Below are 14,210 nucleotides of genomic sequence, written 5' to 3' on the forward strand. Positions count from 1 at the left end.
TCTAAAATGCTCCTATGAGACCACTACTACAGAGCAGTAACTGCTTGATGCCCCACTCCCAGAAGATTTAGGGAACATCAATAAAAGCTGCAGAAACAATTAAGTTTCAAGGGCAAATACATTACCTTTTGGGGCTAGGGTAGTGATTACTTTTGGGAATTTTTGAGAAGTAATCTTCACAGAACTGAGACGTGCTTCTGCACCGCTGCACACAAACCACCAAGCCCAGAATGACACAGAGAACCAGCGAAATCACTAGGTAGGTTTGCCGATCAGAAACCTGAAAGAATTTGATATAGTTGTTAAAGACTAACAGTATCACTGCATTATTCATTACACTCTGCTTTCAACACTAGAACTTTAAAAGAACACGACTGTTCTTTTCAAGTCACCTTTTTGTTTTCCCTCTTATCTCTAATGTTTAAACTGGAATAGTTTTTCCAGAGGTTTGATTTAGTATGTTGGCCATATGGCATTCAAGGACTAACAGCTACAGACCACTAGCTGATAATGCAGGACAAGATTCCACTGACTGCAGCACCATCATCGATCAAATTGCTCAGACTAGTTGACTCAGGTGACTAGAACTGAGTTCGGGGAAAGTCATGTTCAAATTCCAGGATGCTTGTCTAACATAACCTGATCACCCACTATCAAATCCCACTTAAAAGCACAGCACTCTTTAACAGGAGCTTAGCCAACCAGGCATCGAGGGAGCCCTACTAAGTGTTAGGAAACAGCTCAAGACACGTTCTTGGCAACACACACAAAAAAGTTATGTTTACAAAACCGCTTGAAATCCCAGACTGGAGAATGTAAACATTTGAAAGAACATGTTCCTAATATTGTTGCCAAGGTTCCCTTAATCTCCAAAGATCGCAACAGCCAGAGAAGAAAAGAGAAGGGTGTTTTAGCCATGCTAGTCTGCCACCCAGTAGCAAAACGCACAGCCCTCCACGCACTCATCTGTTGTCACAGCCCAGTTCCAACAGTGTTCAGCACATTCTCACACACATCTCCTGTTGCAAGCCTGTTAGTGTTCAAGTGGGCAGTCTAAGTGCTGGACACTGTAAAGCATCCCATTTTACTGAAGTTGGAGAACATAAAGCCATGCGATACAACTGGTTATGTAATACATCAAATGGCAGTAAAGTTCTTGAAGCATAAAATTTACCATTCCCCACTGCACGTTTCAAACATTGCGTGCAACAAATCCTATTACTGCCACTTTGAAGTCAGTGCTTAGTCTAATTAAAAACAGTTTTACAGAAAAGTATCAACTCCAAAGCACTACAGAAAGCTGGAATAACTGAGTATCTGAGCCTAAGTTCTTTCTTTCGTCACAAGACCAGATTACAATCACAGGACTAGTAGGGCTCTAGTAAAAAACTATTACATCAAGTCTGCTGTGCACAAGACAGCTCAAACTACTCAGCTGTTCCTCCCCTCCCTTGGCCAACTGCTGAAGCAGGAACTGGAAGCAATAACTACTGACACCTTCCCAAATGAAAAGCTTCACTTAAAAACCCCAGGCCTCTTCAAACTGAGGTATGTTTATGTATCTGTTTCCTTTGCTTGAGTTCTTGTGCCATATTACTGATTTATAATTACCTCACGTTTTAATTCCGCCACGGTTGTTGACAGATTGGAAACTAGCTGCGTCATGTTGGTGAGCTGAGCTTGTAACAGCTGGATCGCTTCTGTTTGCCGCTGATCCTGTATTAAGGAGAGTCATGCCCACGCTGTTTAGTTGTCAGGATTCTGATACCATGGACTTTTTTTTTTGCACAACATTAGCATTCTGTCTGACACAGCCAGGCATGATGTAGCCACGTGATCCATTTAGCACTCTTTTCAAACACAGCTTTCACTTATCATTTGAAACTGTTTATGCAGCATTAGTCATATAAACACTTCAAAACATCAGCATTTTTACGTATAAAGCAATGTTTTGTAACGTTATGGCTAGTGCATTTCATTGCAGTCATTACTATCTTTAATAAAGGCAGAAGTAGCCAGCTCCATGCAGTGGCTATCAGGAAGCCAAGTACGGTCATGTCAGAAAACGTGTGATGGTGACAAGGCAAAGCTGAAATCTAAAGGCTGAAATATGGCTTCTGTTCTGGGCTCAGGTGGGCAGACACCCAGTAAGAGGAGCCCACGGCAGCCAGAAATAAGCCCTTTGCAGCAATCGTTTCCTGAAGAAAGCCCTAACAGGATCCTTAATCTTATAAGAAATTGAGAAAGGTGAGAAGAGCATAAGGGAGGTTAGCCAAGAAGAGCACCTCAGACTGACCAGCATTTGACAATATTTAAGACACGCAAAAAAGACCATGCGTGTGATCTCAGGGAATTTGTGATCATCTTTGCTTTTGACAAATGAGCTAACTACTTGCCTGGGATTATACTTCAGAAATTTTCAGTGTTTGGGATTCAGCTTGCTAAGACATATCCACAATTGCTTTTGTGATTATTCAGCACAGAGTTAATGCTATATTTGACAGCTACTCAGGAAAGCTCGGACAGTAGTTCAGGGAAAAAAAAAACAACAGAAGCTTCTCCTTCAGCTCCCACATCCTTTAATGACATTTCAGAGAAGGAACTAAAACTTCTGCTACATGTACCCCAACCCCTTTCAATTGCAAATTTGACATGCCATTACCACTCCCTCTCCCTTTCTGGAGGTTAGGTCTCTCTTCAGCAACATCAGAGTAATTGCCTATCTGTATTTTAAATCAGAGCTGCAAAATCCAACCAAGCTTTCAAAAACAGGCTTTGAGTGCAGCTACAACCAAGAAACAAGGGTTGGAAGTGACATGGGTAACTTCCACTGACAAATACATTTAAGACTTTTAGCCATTAACAGCTGACAACTGACACACTGAAAAACAAGCGGGAAAGGGCTTTATTTTAAAAGAGACTGGGAATGTGTCTGCAAAGTTTTATTACAGAGAAAATGGTTGGGAAGCAAGGAATGGACTTGCTTTTAAAAGGCAGACACACAGCTAAGAAAAACACCTTCAGTAGAAAAAAATCTGTACGTCCTAGCAACTTTCTTTAAAGTAGTCTTTCTTATTTAGGAAAACACCGAAGTACTTCAACAAGCCATACCTGCTCTTCCGCTATTCTTGAGGTGTTCTGAAGTTTTATTATTGTTTTATTGAAAGCCTTCTGCATTTCTTCCATTTGCTTTCGGTACCTAAAACAAAAACAGCATAAAGATCTGAAATGCTAGTTCATAAAACTCGCCAGCACTAAACTTGTCTTCAGAACACACCACTATGCAAGGAGAAATCTCATTTGTCCAAAACAGCTTTATTTAAACTTCAAGTGGTGGTCCTTTTCTAGTTTCAGACATAGAACAGGGACACTTCATTCTACTTTGTGTGGTTTTATGCTAAGCTTAAGGTCAAAGAATTTCAACACCTTAGAACTGAGTGCTCATTTACTGACATTCACTATGGAGTGGATTCACTCTGCAAGCCACTCACTGCCAAGACAGCACAACAGTAAATGTAACAGATCTTCCTTGGAACCAGTTCTTAAATAGGTACATTTCCGAGTTGTCCTATAGCTGAGGATCACCACAGATGAAACACTAATATACACGCGTCCCTCATACAAAGTTCTGGGTTCCCTCCCCATGCTTCAACAAGAGTCATTACACAGTAGTTTATGTGGAAGCAACCAACCGAGTAGCCCAGTGAAGAAGGCATTGAAGGTGTGTGTCACTCAATTTAACAGCAACAGGAGAATGTGCGCTTTTGCTGAAGTGATTACAGAAAGGATAAGTGCTTGCAGCACTCTATCCTTAAAAAAAAGCCCCAAAACATAGCAATTCAAAAATAAATCAACACAAAGTAAATGTTGACTGTAGCTGAAAACACAGAAAGGGAACCCTAGCTAACCACACGTCTAGGTCTCTGGTAACTTCTCAGGATTAGGTATTTTTCCTCAATTTTCCACAAAGCTCTTCCCACTGTATTACCTTCCATACATTCCTTTGCATATCTGTGTAATTCCCTTGCACAGTTGACTAAAATCACGTCTATGTACAGTAGGCTTTTCCCATCCTTCCTCAGACTTACCTCTGACTCAGTTCTTCTAAATAACGGCTGCTGAGAGACATGTTTACTTCCAAGGCTTTTATTCGATTGTTGAGGCGCATGAAGACGGACTCCTTTTGATTAGATCCATGAACAAGATTTCCATTAGCATAGCCTAGATCTGTTGAATTCTGCAACTCAGCATAGAAGTCTGTAGCTGTCCTCTGCGGTCCCCCAGAGACCGGAATTGACATAAAAGCTTCTTCAGTTGCCTGATCATCCTCCTTCGTTTCAGCAGATACAGAAGACTCAACAGGAGACAAAACAGCTTTCTGCACTTCTGGAGTGCTTTCCTTCCCTTCCCCAGCATCGCTGGCTAACATGCCCACTGTATGTTCAGGCTGCAGAACAGTCTCTGTAGGCTTTGAAATCATCGGCGTAGCAATAGTCTCTCGCGTGCTCATCTCCTTTACTTCAGTGAGCACACTGGTTTCAGAAACTACAGGGGTTTCTTCTGCAGCAGAGCTCTCAGTCTTCTCTGTTTCTGCACTCACCTCAGCTGTATCCACTGGGGGAGTCCCCCTTGGTGCCACCTGGCCCAAGTCTTCTTTAGCAGGCTCCAGCACCATCTCTGTTGTTGGCAATGGCTTAACTTCAGAGGTAACTTCGAGGAGGAGGGACTGAGAGACAGTTTGAGGATGGCTTGGTTCCAATTCAATAGCATCTGTGGTCTCATTACTGATCTCCTCATGGACCACACTGCTGAAGTCAACTGCAGCAGTAGATCCAGGCAGCCTCTCAACTCTGCTCTCTAATTGCTCAGGCAGAGGCTCATCTATTGACATATGCACAGATTCAGTCAGAACTGCCTGTGGCTGCTGAGCATGAGCAGAGTAATCTTGCTTATGTTTACCTTCAGTCTTACTACGCCGCCGATGGATGGCTGCTGTAACCGAACACCATTTAAACAGATATTCCGAGAAAGTGGAAATGCAACATGCTGTTCTCAAGTCAGAGCAATATTTGTCTGTCTCAAGTTCAAACCATGCCGATGCTTCTTCTTCCTGATCATCACTGGGCAGCAAGGTTACTGTTGACTGGCTTATATCTTCTTCGTACTCTTGTACTAGCTGAACAATTGGACTTTTTGTCAAATCCACATTTAATTGCTCTTTATCTATCTGTGGAATATCTGTAGTAATAAGTCTACAAGAAGAAAGTTAAAGACAGGATGTTACTTCAACAGGTTTACATGCTTACTCTGGAAGATTGCAAAAGTAGGGTATTTTAGAAAATTCGTGAAATTTATTCCCATGACCAAAGGCCAGTTTGGATGCAGTCACAAATCATGTAAGTTATTTTTCTCTACTATATTTCCATCCTGGTTTTCCACCAATTTATTTCAACCCTAGCTTCTGAAACAGCAAGACCTTCCCAATCAGATATGTCCCATTATCCTGAAAAGGGGTTGCCAGTTCAAATACCACTGATTTATTTATTTTTAATACACAGCAAACATTTTACTCTTCTACTTTAGCCTTCAAATGCAATAATCAAAATCTTCCAGCTGATCTTACTTGGTCTCTAATGAAACATAAAACCACTATATGCAGCACAAGTCATATCTTAGCATCTATGACCTGGAGTCTCAGCTTTAAGCAGCCAAATCAACTCTGAACTAATCACCTAAAAAAGGCGCAGATTTCATACATACAACTCCCGTTCCCCACCCAATTCCATACCTTTGCATATATGCTTTCATTAAGGACAGCCTAGCAAAAAATACAAGCTTCAAAAACTTTTTTTTTTTTTTTTTTTTTTTTTTAAGTTCCAGCACTATAGCTTACATTCCTATTAGCCTTCCTTGCAGGAGACAACCTGCAAAACCTCAAACAATATCAAGGCAGCAGCCATCCAAGAAATCTGCAAGAGTCACAAAGAACAAAATGCTCCTTTTACTTCTTCTAAACAAACTAATGCAAACTATTGAAAACATTAGTGATGCATTTGGACATTTTGTCAGGTGTTAAAACACGTAATGAAAGAGCTACAAATAGTAACTAAAGCAATAAATTTCCCTGGTTAGTAACTTCCCATACTTCTTCCAAATACTTTCATTTTTACTTGTTTAAGGCAGTGTGCCGTATCAGAGCATTCTACTACCAAAGATTCCAGACCGGTACATGCTAGTCTCTGCTAGGAGAACGCTCAAAAATACACCAATTGCTTACTCTGGTGAAGGAACAGGAGTTGGTTCAGGCAGTCTTGGTGCAGCTGTTGAAGTTGCAGGGGCGGCAGTGACATTTTCAGATATGCTTTTGTTCCCTGTTGCAGGATGGAAGAATTAGGACAAAGATTCAAGAACCATGTTTATTTTCCATGATTTTGGGGTGGGGTGTTAGATGTTAACTCTAACAAAGCAACAACTGCAGGTGTCATTAAAGTTCCAATTATTTGAAAATACTAACAACAGTTTAACTATCAGATGTTATGGACAGTCTCAAAATATTTCCAGGAAGGAGGAGTTAGACTCTACAACTAAAGCTGAATAACACAGAGTAAAGGTCTCATCAGAATATAGCTGAACAAACATATGGTATTTGTATCAGTTCCCTTCTTGGCAGATTCAACTTCTTCACTCCGTGGTTTGCAGTCAACAGGATAAGTATTTTACAGCACTGATGATGCATGCCATAAAAGATGGTGAAGAAAAATCATTTCAATGCAGACCATCGAGCTCCTCACAGACAATCAAAACAAGCAAACAAAAAAAAAAGCAAAGGGAAATAAGACTTTCTAGAATGCTTTTAGTCTAAAAATAAATACCTTCAGCTTCAGAATTCTCTTCAGTTTTGGCTCCAAGCATATTAGCAGCAATGTTCACCATACTGAGGATAGCATCTGAAATGGAAACCAACTGATCAATGAGGACAAATTCAGAAGGCTCAGAGATCACCATGGAACAATCTGCTATTATGTAACACTTGCCTGAAATTAATCACATTATACATCAAAAACCAGTCATTCTAATTACAAGAAATGCATCCATTTCTTTTAAAGGATAAGAGATTTCTGTTTATAAGTTAGAAGCTTGTATTTGAAAACCAGTATCTAATACCAGTCACAGTCTACTGAAGTCTTTCTTCAGTCAGCTTCTAGGCAGTTAAAATACAGTTTACATGGGAAATGGGATACACAACCACTGAAGAAAAGCTCAGTGCACAGTACCACTCTGTTTAGGCATTCAGGCAGAGCTGTCTCGAGCAGCTCACCAAAAGTTCCCCCAGTAATTCCAAATAGCTGCCAATGCACACGTCAGTACACATTTCTAAACACTGCCTTAGACTATGCTCTAAATGTAGTTTTTCTACATCAGCTTTGGCAACTCCTGCAGAAAGGAACTATCTGGCCTCCCTCACAGAACAAATGCAACAATTTCCCCACCACATCAGCTACACCAAGCCTAAACCGTCCAGCTAGACTTTCTAACAAAGACAAGAAGTGGGAGGAAGCTGTCACTGACCATCAGCCCACTGAAACCAGGGAACACTGAAACAGACAGACAACTGTTCAAACAAAGAGTGTGAACCACTGAGGGAAGCCCCGAGTCAGGTACTTCGAGCTTTAACACTCAAACTGAGGAATTCTACTAAAGACAGGTTAGATCATTTGTCATGATAGCACTCAAGAAATGAGTCAAGAAATGTCATTTGCTAAATGTACAAGATAAGAATTCTGCCTTTAAAGACAAAATGCCCACAGCAGGACAAACAGAAGAATAAATATTCATTAACACTAGGCTGAACTGACTTTGTTGGTGTGCAAGCCTTATTAATCCTGAATCAGACTTTCAACTCTGCTGCTGCTGCAACATAACAATTCAAAGTTTTTTAAGACTTGAAGAAAATCTGTTCCTTGAATGTTGAAGTGTAAGTTATCATCAAGATCAGTCACGGCAACCAGGAGAAAACAGTAACACACATCCACTGATCTAGATTACCTTTTTTTTTTTTAAATAAAGGAACTATGAAGTAGAACAGTATTTTCCTTTATAAAAAAAGTCACAAAACTAGACGCAAAGAGAGTCTGCTCCATATAGGCATATATAATATAGCTAACATGTAGGCTTATTTAGAAAGTGAAGAACAGTGAAAGAGCACCTTACTATAAACACACCAAAGTTGGCCCTATATTGCTCATTCCTCCCACACCCACCAACATACAATCATATATGTTATGTGGATAAGGTCAAATTTACAGAAGGGCATTTCAGAAGTTCTGACAAAATTCTTAGACTTCACAAAGCTCTGTCGAGAGTATTAGTGCTGCCCTCCCTTCAGAATGGGTCAGAAACCACGTTCCTGAATTACATTATTTACCTGGGATTTTACTCTTTGAAAAGTGACAATAATCTAAAGTCGTTAAACTTGAAGTATTGTTTCTTATTATTGATGGAGAGGCAACAAAAGAGAGGGGGAATTGAAGGTTGGTATAGAAGCCTGCCAGTCTGCGAGAACAGCTAGAAGATCAAAGAACTACCCTCACAGGCTAAATCAGCAAAATGTTTCTTGAATTGATGTACCTGAGAAGCTCATTATCCCCCTCCTCCGAGGTCCCTCTCCCTCATTGTGTTATCAGTCACTATTTAAGATAGACAATCCAAAATGGAATTCTGTCTCATTTGTTCTAACACACACAAGACCCCCAAAACAATACTCTCAAACAGTATTCCTTCAAAAAAGGAACGCATTATGGAGAAAAAAGGTCTCAAAACTAAGATCTACCAGCCAGGATTAAATAATTACCACTGCAACGTCTTAGCGCCCAGCTGTGCTGATAAAGCACTAACAATAAAGAGGTGTTTCAAATCTTTTCATCACTGCCTTAAGTACACTTAAAAAAAACCTAGAGAATCATTAATTTTTTTCAGACAGTGAACAATATCTTGCAATACTGCACCTGGGGACAGAAGATCAATATGCCTCAGGTTGTCTTGAAATTTGGATTTCGGCCACAAACAGAAGATAAGCAGTGTCACGGAAGAATATCCTGCTTTCTCTCATGTGCGAGAGGCTAACATTTAGAAATAAACTGCCTTTTCCACTACCTATTGCCCCATTCAAAACCATGCTAAGCTGTGCAATATTCCTAGCCACGACCTTTGTGAGGGACAACTACACTCTAGGAGACAGTTGTGAAGAACCCTGCAGCTCTCATACACTATGGAGTGTAAGGAAAGCCTGAGAACTTAAGGTTGCAGTCTTGAATCTGAACAACATTCATTTAGAGTGCAAATCTACACGAAAGTAACAGATCTTCATTATCTGGGCGAGAAGGAAGAGCGACACAGTGTAGGGTGTCTGGCAGCTGATATTATCCTAAATAAATTCGAAGTTAAGAATACCATTAAAACTGAATATTCAAGTATACTTGGCCAAACAAAACCCACATCTGAAGGCTTTCCAATGGGAAAAGTGACAAGAGACAGCCAAGAACCATCAGTTCTGTCAAAAAAAGAGCATACAGTTCTCATGAAAGACACGGAAGCTACAATATTTACATGAACTCTTCTCAGAAAGTGTTCTCCATCCCTTCCATTCAATCTGTAGGAAGTAAATCTTTATATTGCTTCCTATAAATAAAGCACCTTAATTATGCCCGGATTTCCAAGTTTCCCAAGTAATTACGGTTCTACTGCATATTAGTGCTGAATGTTTATAGCCCTATGTAAAATTCAGATTGTTTTAGGTGCTCAGGATCCTTACGCACAGAAAGCAAGATTTCTGAAAAAAGATATAAAAAAATTAAGTTCTGGTTTTAAAATATTTTATGATAATCCATCTTCAAATTGCTAAATAGGAATCACAACAAATTGCTTCAGCAGGAAAATCAGGAAGTCATAGCTGTTGCATAAGGAAGTGCCATTCCAATGTCAAATAGCTCACTTTATTTCAGCACAGCATTTTTCTATCAAGTCATACTCACTTGTAGCAGAACCAAGGAGATTTTTCGAAGATTTTTCTTCCCCTGTATTGTAATCCAACAGATAATCTATGTATAAAGAAGAATATTTATGACTATCAAAATTAAATGTTATAAACAATGAAAATAAACCTCAAGATTTAACATGTCATTCAACACTGTCAGTTTGACAGCATAAAAATAAAGCTACAGAAATAGAGTTAAAGGTCAGAAATGACATACTGAAATATCAAGCTCAATGAAATGAGAAATACAAAGAGATTCAGAGTTCAAGTTTCAGTTTCCCCTGAATTCACAAACAGCTAACTGGGCTTAGTACAGGCTTCTCCCCCCATCTTCCTCATGAGGGCCGTAGGACGAGGGGAAGGTGTCTTCACACATCTTTTATGAAGCCTGCCATCCAACATAAGCCCTTTCCAATTGTTTGCAGCATTGATGGGCCAAAAAATCCTAGGAAAAAGGCTACGGACGCTACTCTGATTATTTTAGTTATCCTTTGCTATTGTCAGTACATGAAGATATTATTGACTAGCCTGACAAGTGAGATTAAGACATTACTAGTGTTTTAAAATAATCCTCCAAAGAGTTACTAACGCAGTTTAATATTTAAAAGGATGCTTGGATAAGCCCAGAAATGCTTAATGTCAAACAAGACAACGTAAATTGAACAGTCAAATCGTTTAACATACACAGGAGACAAGTCAACAGACTTGCTATAAGGTATACCAAAACAACAAAACAAAAAGCAGAAGTTATTGCCTACCATAATCTTCATCAAAGAGTTCTTGTCGTTCAGACTGATACTGAGAATCAGCTATTTCTTCATATTCTTCAACCATGCTAGTACCAAATACCCTGCAAACGGTTTTAAAAACCAAAGATCAAGCATTTGTCTATTAGCCTTGCAATTACCTGACATGACTGATGATTAGATAAACAACATTAACATCACGTGGTATGGAACAAACAAAACAGATAAACGAAAGTTACCTTCAGTTAGCCAAGACCAAGCAGCAGATACACTGCTGGATAAATTTCTCAAACTTCTATCCAGTCTGTTGCATGTTCTCAAGTGCTGCTCCAAACCAAGATCCTGTTTTAAGTTCTAACAATTCCAAAGAGATCTGCTCTCCTTTTCAACTTGAACTCATATCTAGATGTTCTTGTCTCAAGTGCCCCACAAACTCTTAAATCTCCTCAGCTTGACCTTCAACAATCTTTAAGTCCTGACTACCTGATTTTGCACGCTATGTTCTTTGACCTGCTCTGCTGAAATCAATTCAAATAAATCCAATTTAAAGCAGTCTTACTCAATAAAAATATCGTTTTGTTTACAACACTGGATTTCTTGGGTTCAAGTCCTAGCATGGCTTTAACAGCAGAACTGAAAGTGGTTTTCAGGAACAGTACAGAACTGCACATACAGTTCTTCTGATTTAGATGTTTCAAATATTACTGACTGGTCATACCTGGGGTGCCATGCAACACAGCAGCTTCTCAACAGCACTCACCACACCTGCTCTTTTTAGCATACCACTTGTTCCTTGTTTTGCTTGGTCGGCCTTGAAATAAACGCTCACATCCTCATGGGGAGGCTGCTCATGCTCCCTGTTCTCTACCCTCTCTGCCTCACCACCAGCAAATACAAAGTATTCCTTACATAATGGGAAATTGAATTAAAAGTTGTGAAGCTTATTTAAACACATGTGAAGAACATTATGCAGCAGGTCATCTTAAGCAATTACTTCAATCTGCAGTATTTCCAGCTAACTTAGGTATACTGAAAACCAGAATTAGTTTCCCAGCTCTTCTTAGAACACACTAATCCACATTGCAAAGAGGTAGAAAGATAAAGCAAAATACTTGACATTACCTTATAAGACTTAAGGGACAAAAATGTTCTGATCCAAAGTGTGATATCAGCTCCACCTACAGAATAAAAGGTACTTAAAATAAAAGACCAAAGACCCATGGAGTTAAGAATCCATTTAACATAGTTTTTGTTTGTTTGTTTTTTATACAAGGGATTTGCAGATTGCCCAGAACACCAGAACAGAAAAGACTGAAAGCTTTATTCTTGCCATGCATTAATGTGCTGAGCCGCAGAGAAACCCCAAGCCCTATGCATTCAGCATTCCAAAAGAAGAGGTCGCTAACCTTTATGTACTTGATGAACATCTGAAGCAAGAGAAAGGAAAAGAAAAAAAAAGATGTCAGTACAAAGGCCAAACATGCCACAGGCAACTACAGAGTTTTGCTGTTTTCAATTCACTACTATAATGCCTACGATGACAAGTTATGAAGGATAAAGTTGCAATACTATTTCATCTGCCTTAGGTAGCAGATTTCATTTAGCCCTCATACCTTGCAGACAGCAAGTAACATGCAACACGTTTTATTAATAAACTTTGTGAAGTTACTCAATTTTTCTAGGCAGCGCGATTCCAGACAGAGTATTGAGGTGAGTTATATTCACTATGTGTAATTTTTCCCCTTTAAAGAGCACAGATTACAGAAAGTGACACAGAAGAAAATAATCATAGCATGCATTCTATGTACTGCTACTGCTTCGAGTTCAATGTAACATGCTCCAATTTATAGAGACTACTGGAAGAATGTGCATAGAACATCTTACACATTTAGAAGCTTCATTCAGTGTATTTCTAGCAAGAACTTAACTACACTCTGGTATTTAGGCTAAATTCAGCTTGGAAGTACAGAATGCATTTATAAAACCACTATGTAGACACTCGCAATGAAGGACTGTAATAATTTGCAAGTGAGATCAAGATAACTATTTCCATAAAAACACTCCTACAAAAAATCAATTTCAGATCATTTATTAAGCCACTTCAAAAAATAAACCTTTCTGAAACTTTTTTGGACTCTTTTCCTGCAGACTAGGCACTCCTAGAACTTGCTTCCATTTTATGCTTGAAGTAAAAGCATTACAGTAACAGTCCTTTAAAAAAAAAAATACCACGGTATATTATTCAATGCAAAATACCATATCCTCCAGGAGATTAATTGCTGAAGCATGCAGTATAATTCTGGAGCTTTAGTGACAGTCAAGATTCTAGATACCTTAAGGCATTAATTCAGCCAGAAAGCACAATTAAAAATAAATGAGGTCTTTATCCTGACTCATGCAGAATTTCTGGGTATATAAATGTAATAGATAACTATCACAGCTACCTCTTGAAGAAAGAACAAAATCTTACAGCACAATCCAGTATTCAGTTTTTGTAAGCACCTTAATTACAAGGTAACATTGCTGGAGAGGGCCTAAAAAGTCTGCATTTTATTTGGATTACAGCTCCACTACATCCCGCTATCTTCAGTAACGCTTTTAACCCTGTGCAAGTACCACATTACTTATGGAATTTTATTCTGGTTGAATCCTCTGAATAAACACTGTTGCAAGCTATTTTGATAGGTCAGAGATCATGGCAAACGCAAGACAAGGATCTTCCCCATCAGGCAGACCTAATTTCAGTAGCTACCATGATGAAGCAGTTGCTTTCTGTTTTTCAGTTCCACTCACTGCCCCAGTAATGCAGGAAGTGAATGGGTCATATTGCTTTAGTGGACTTCAGTCTCAGCTTTGAGATTCAGTTGTATGTTGCACTGATGCTTCCTTTAAAAAATAACCAGATGCATCATGCAAGGTGTTACGGGCTTCTTATAATTAAGATGTTTTAAGCAAAGCAGCATCTGGAAGAAAATTTTACCTCCAAATGAATGTACAAAGTCAGATTTCTTTTTAAAAAGCAAACTGTTTCATAATTCCGCCAAAACTTGTGTTGTAGTAATGTGAAATGCCTTCTGAAGTTACAATTTGAGACATTTAGCTCCAGCAGCAATAATTCTAAGTAATTTGCTCGAGTAGCAGTTATGATTGAAAAATGCAAAAGTGTACTTTGAATCTGTCGAGCAAAACCAGAATTTAAATGTTTACTCTTTCATGTTCACTTAAAACTACACAGAAGGATACTGCACAAACATATCAAGAAATACACTATTCTGATCTGTGCTCCAGGAGAACGTGTATGTATGTGCATACACGTACATACATACAAGCAGATACAGCCAAAAGACAAAATAGGATTGTATTTTTAATCATATATTCAAAAGATGGTTCGGTAAGTCAAGCAAATCAGAACATCGCCTGGATTTTTCTCC

At 39.1% G+C, this 14,210-nt stretch overlaps 1 protein-coding gene across 6 annotated transcripts in view; it reads right to left on the reverse strand.

Annotated features, from left to right (window-relative positions):
• SUCO (SUN domain containing ossification factor) overlaps window positions 1-14,210 on the reverse strand; it is a 40,778-nt gene that overhangs the window by 3,542 nt on the left and 23,026 nt on the right. For 3 of the 6 annotated variants that reach the window (XM_040565099.1, XM_040565096.1, XM_040565095.1), the window contains 10 exons: window positions 12,186-12,206; window positions 11,902-11,957; window positions 10,792-10,883; window positions 10,032-10,097; window positions 6,873-6,947; window positions 6,278-6,371; window positions 4,089-5,252; window positions 3,112-3,199; window positions 1,612-1,716; window positions 126-280 (listed from right to left, as the gene is read on the reverse strand). In XM_040565099.1, the coding sequence (XP_040421033.1) occupies window positions 126-280; window positions 1,612-1,716; window positions 3,112-3,199; window positions 4,089-5,252; window positions 6,278-6,371; window positions 6,873-6,947; window positions 10,032-10,097; window positions 10,792-10,883; window positions 11,902-11,957; window positions 12,186-12,206 (1,916 nt within the window). The remainder of the gene's footprint in view (window positions 1-125; window positions 281-1,611; window positions 1,717-3,111; window positions 3,200-4,088; window positions 5,253-6,277; window positions 6,372-6,872; window positions 6,948-10,031; window positions 10,098-10,791; window positions 10,884-11,901; window positions 11,958-12,185; window positions 12,207-14,210) is intronic. The other 3 variants (XM_040565100.1, XM_040565098.1, XM_040565097.1) reach the window with 1 other exon arrangement.

Source organism: Cygnus olor, chromosome 8, assembly GCF_009769625.2.
Source record: "Cygnus olor isolate bCygOlo1 chromosome 8, bCygOlo1.pri.v2, whole genome shotgun sequence".
NCBI classification, from domain to species: domain Eukaryota; kingdom Metazoa; phylum Chordata; class Aves; order Anseriformes; family Anatidae; genus Cygnus; species Cygnus olor.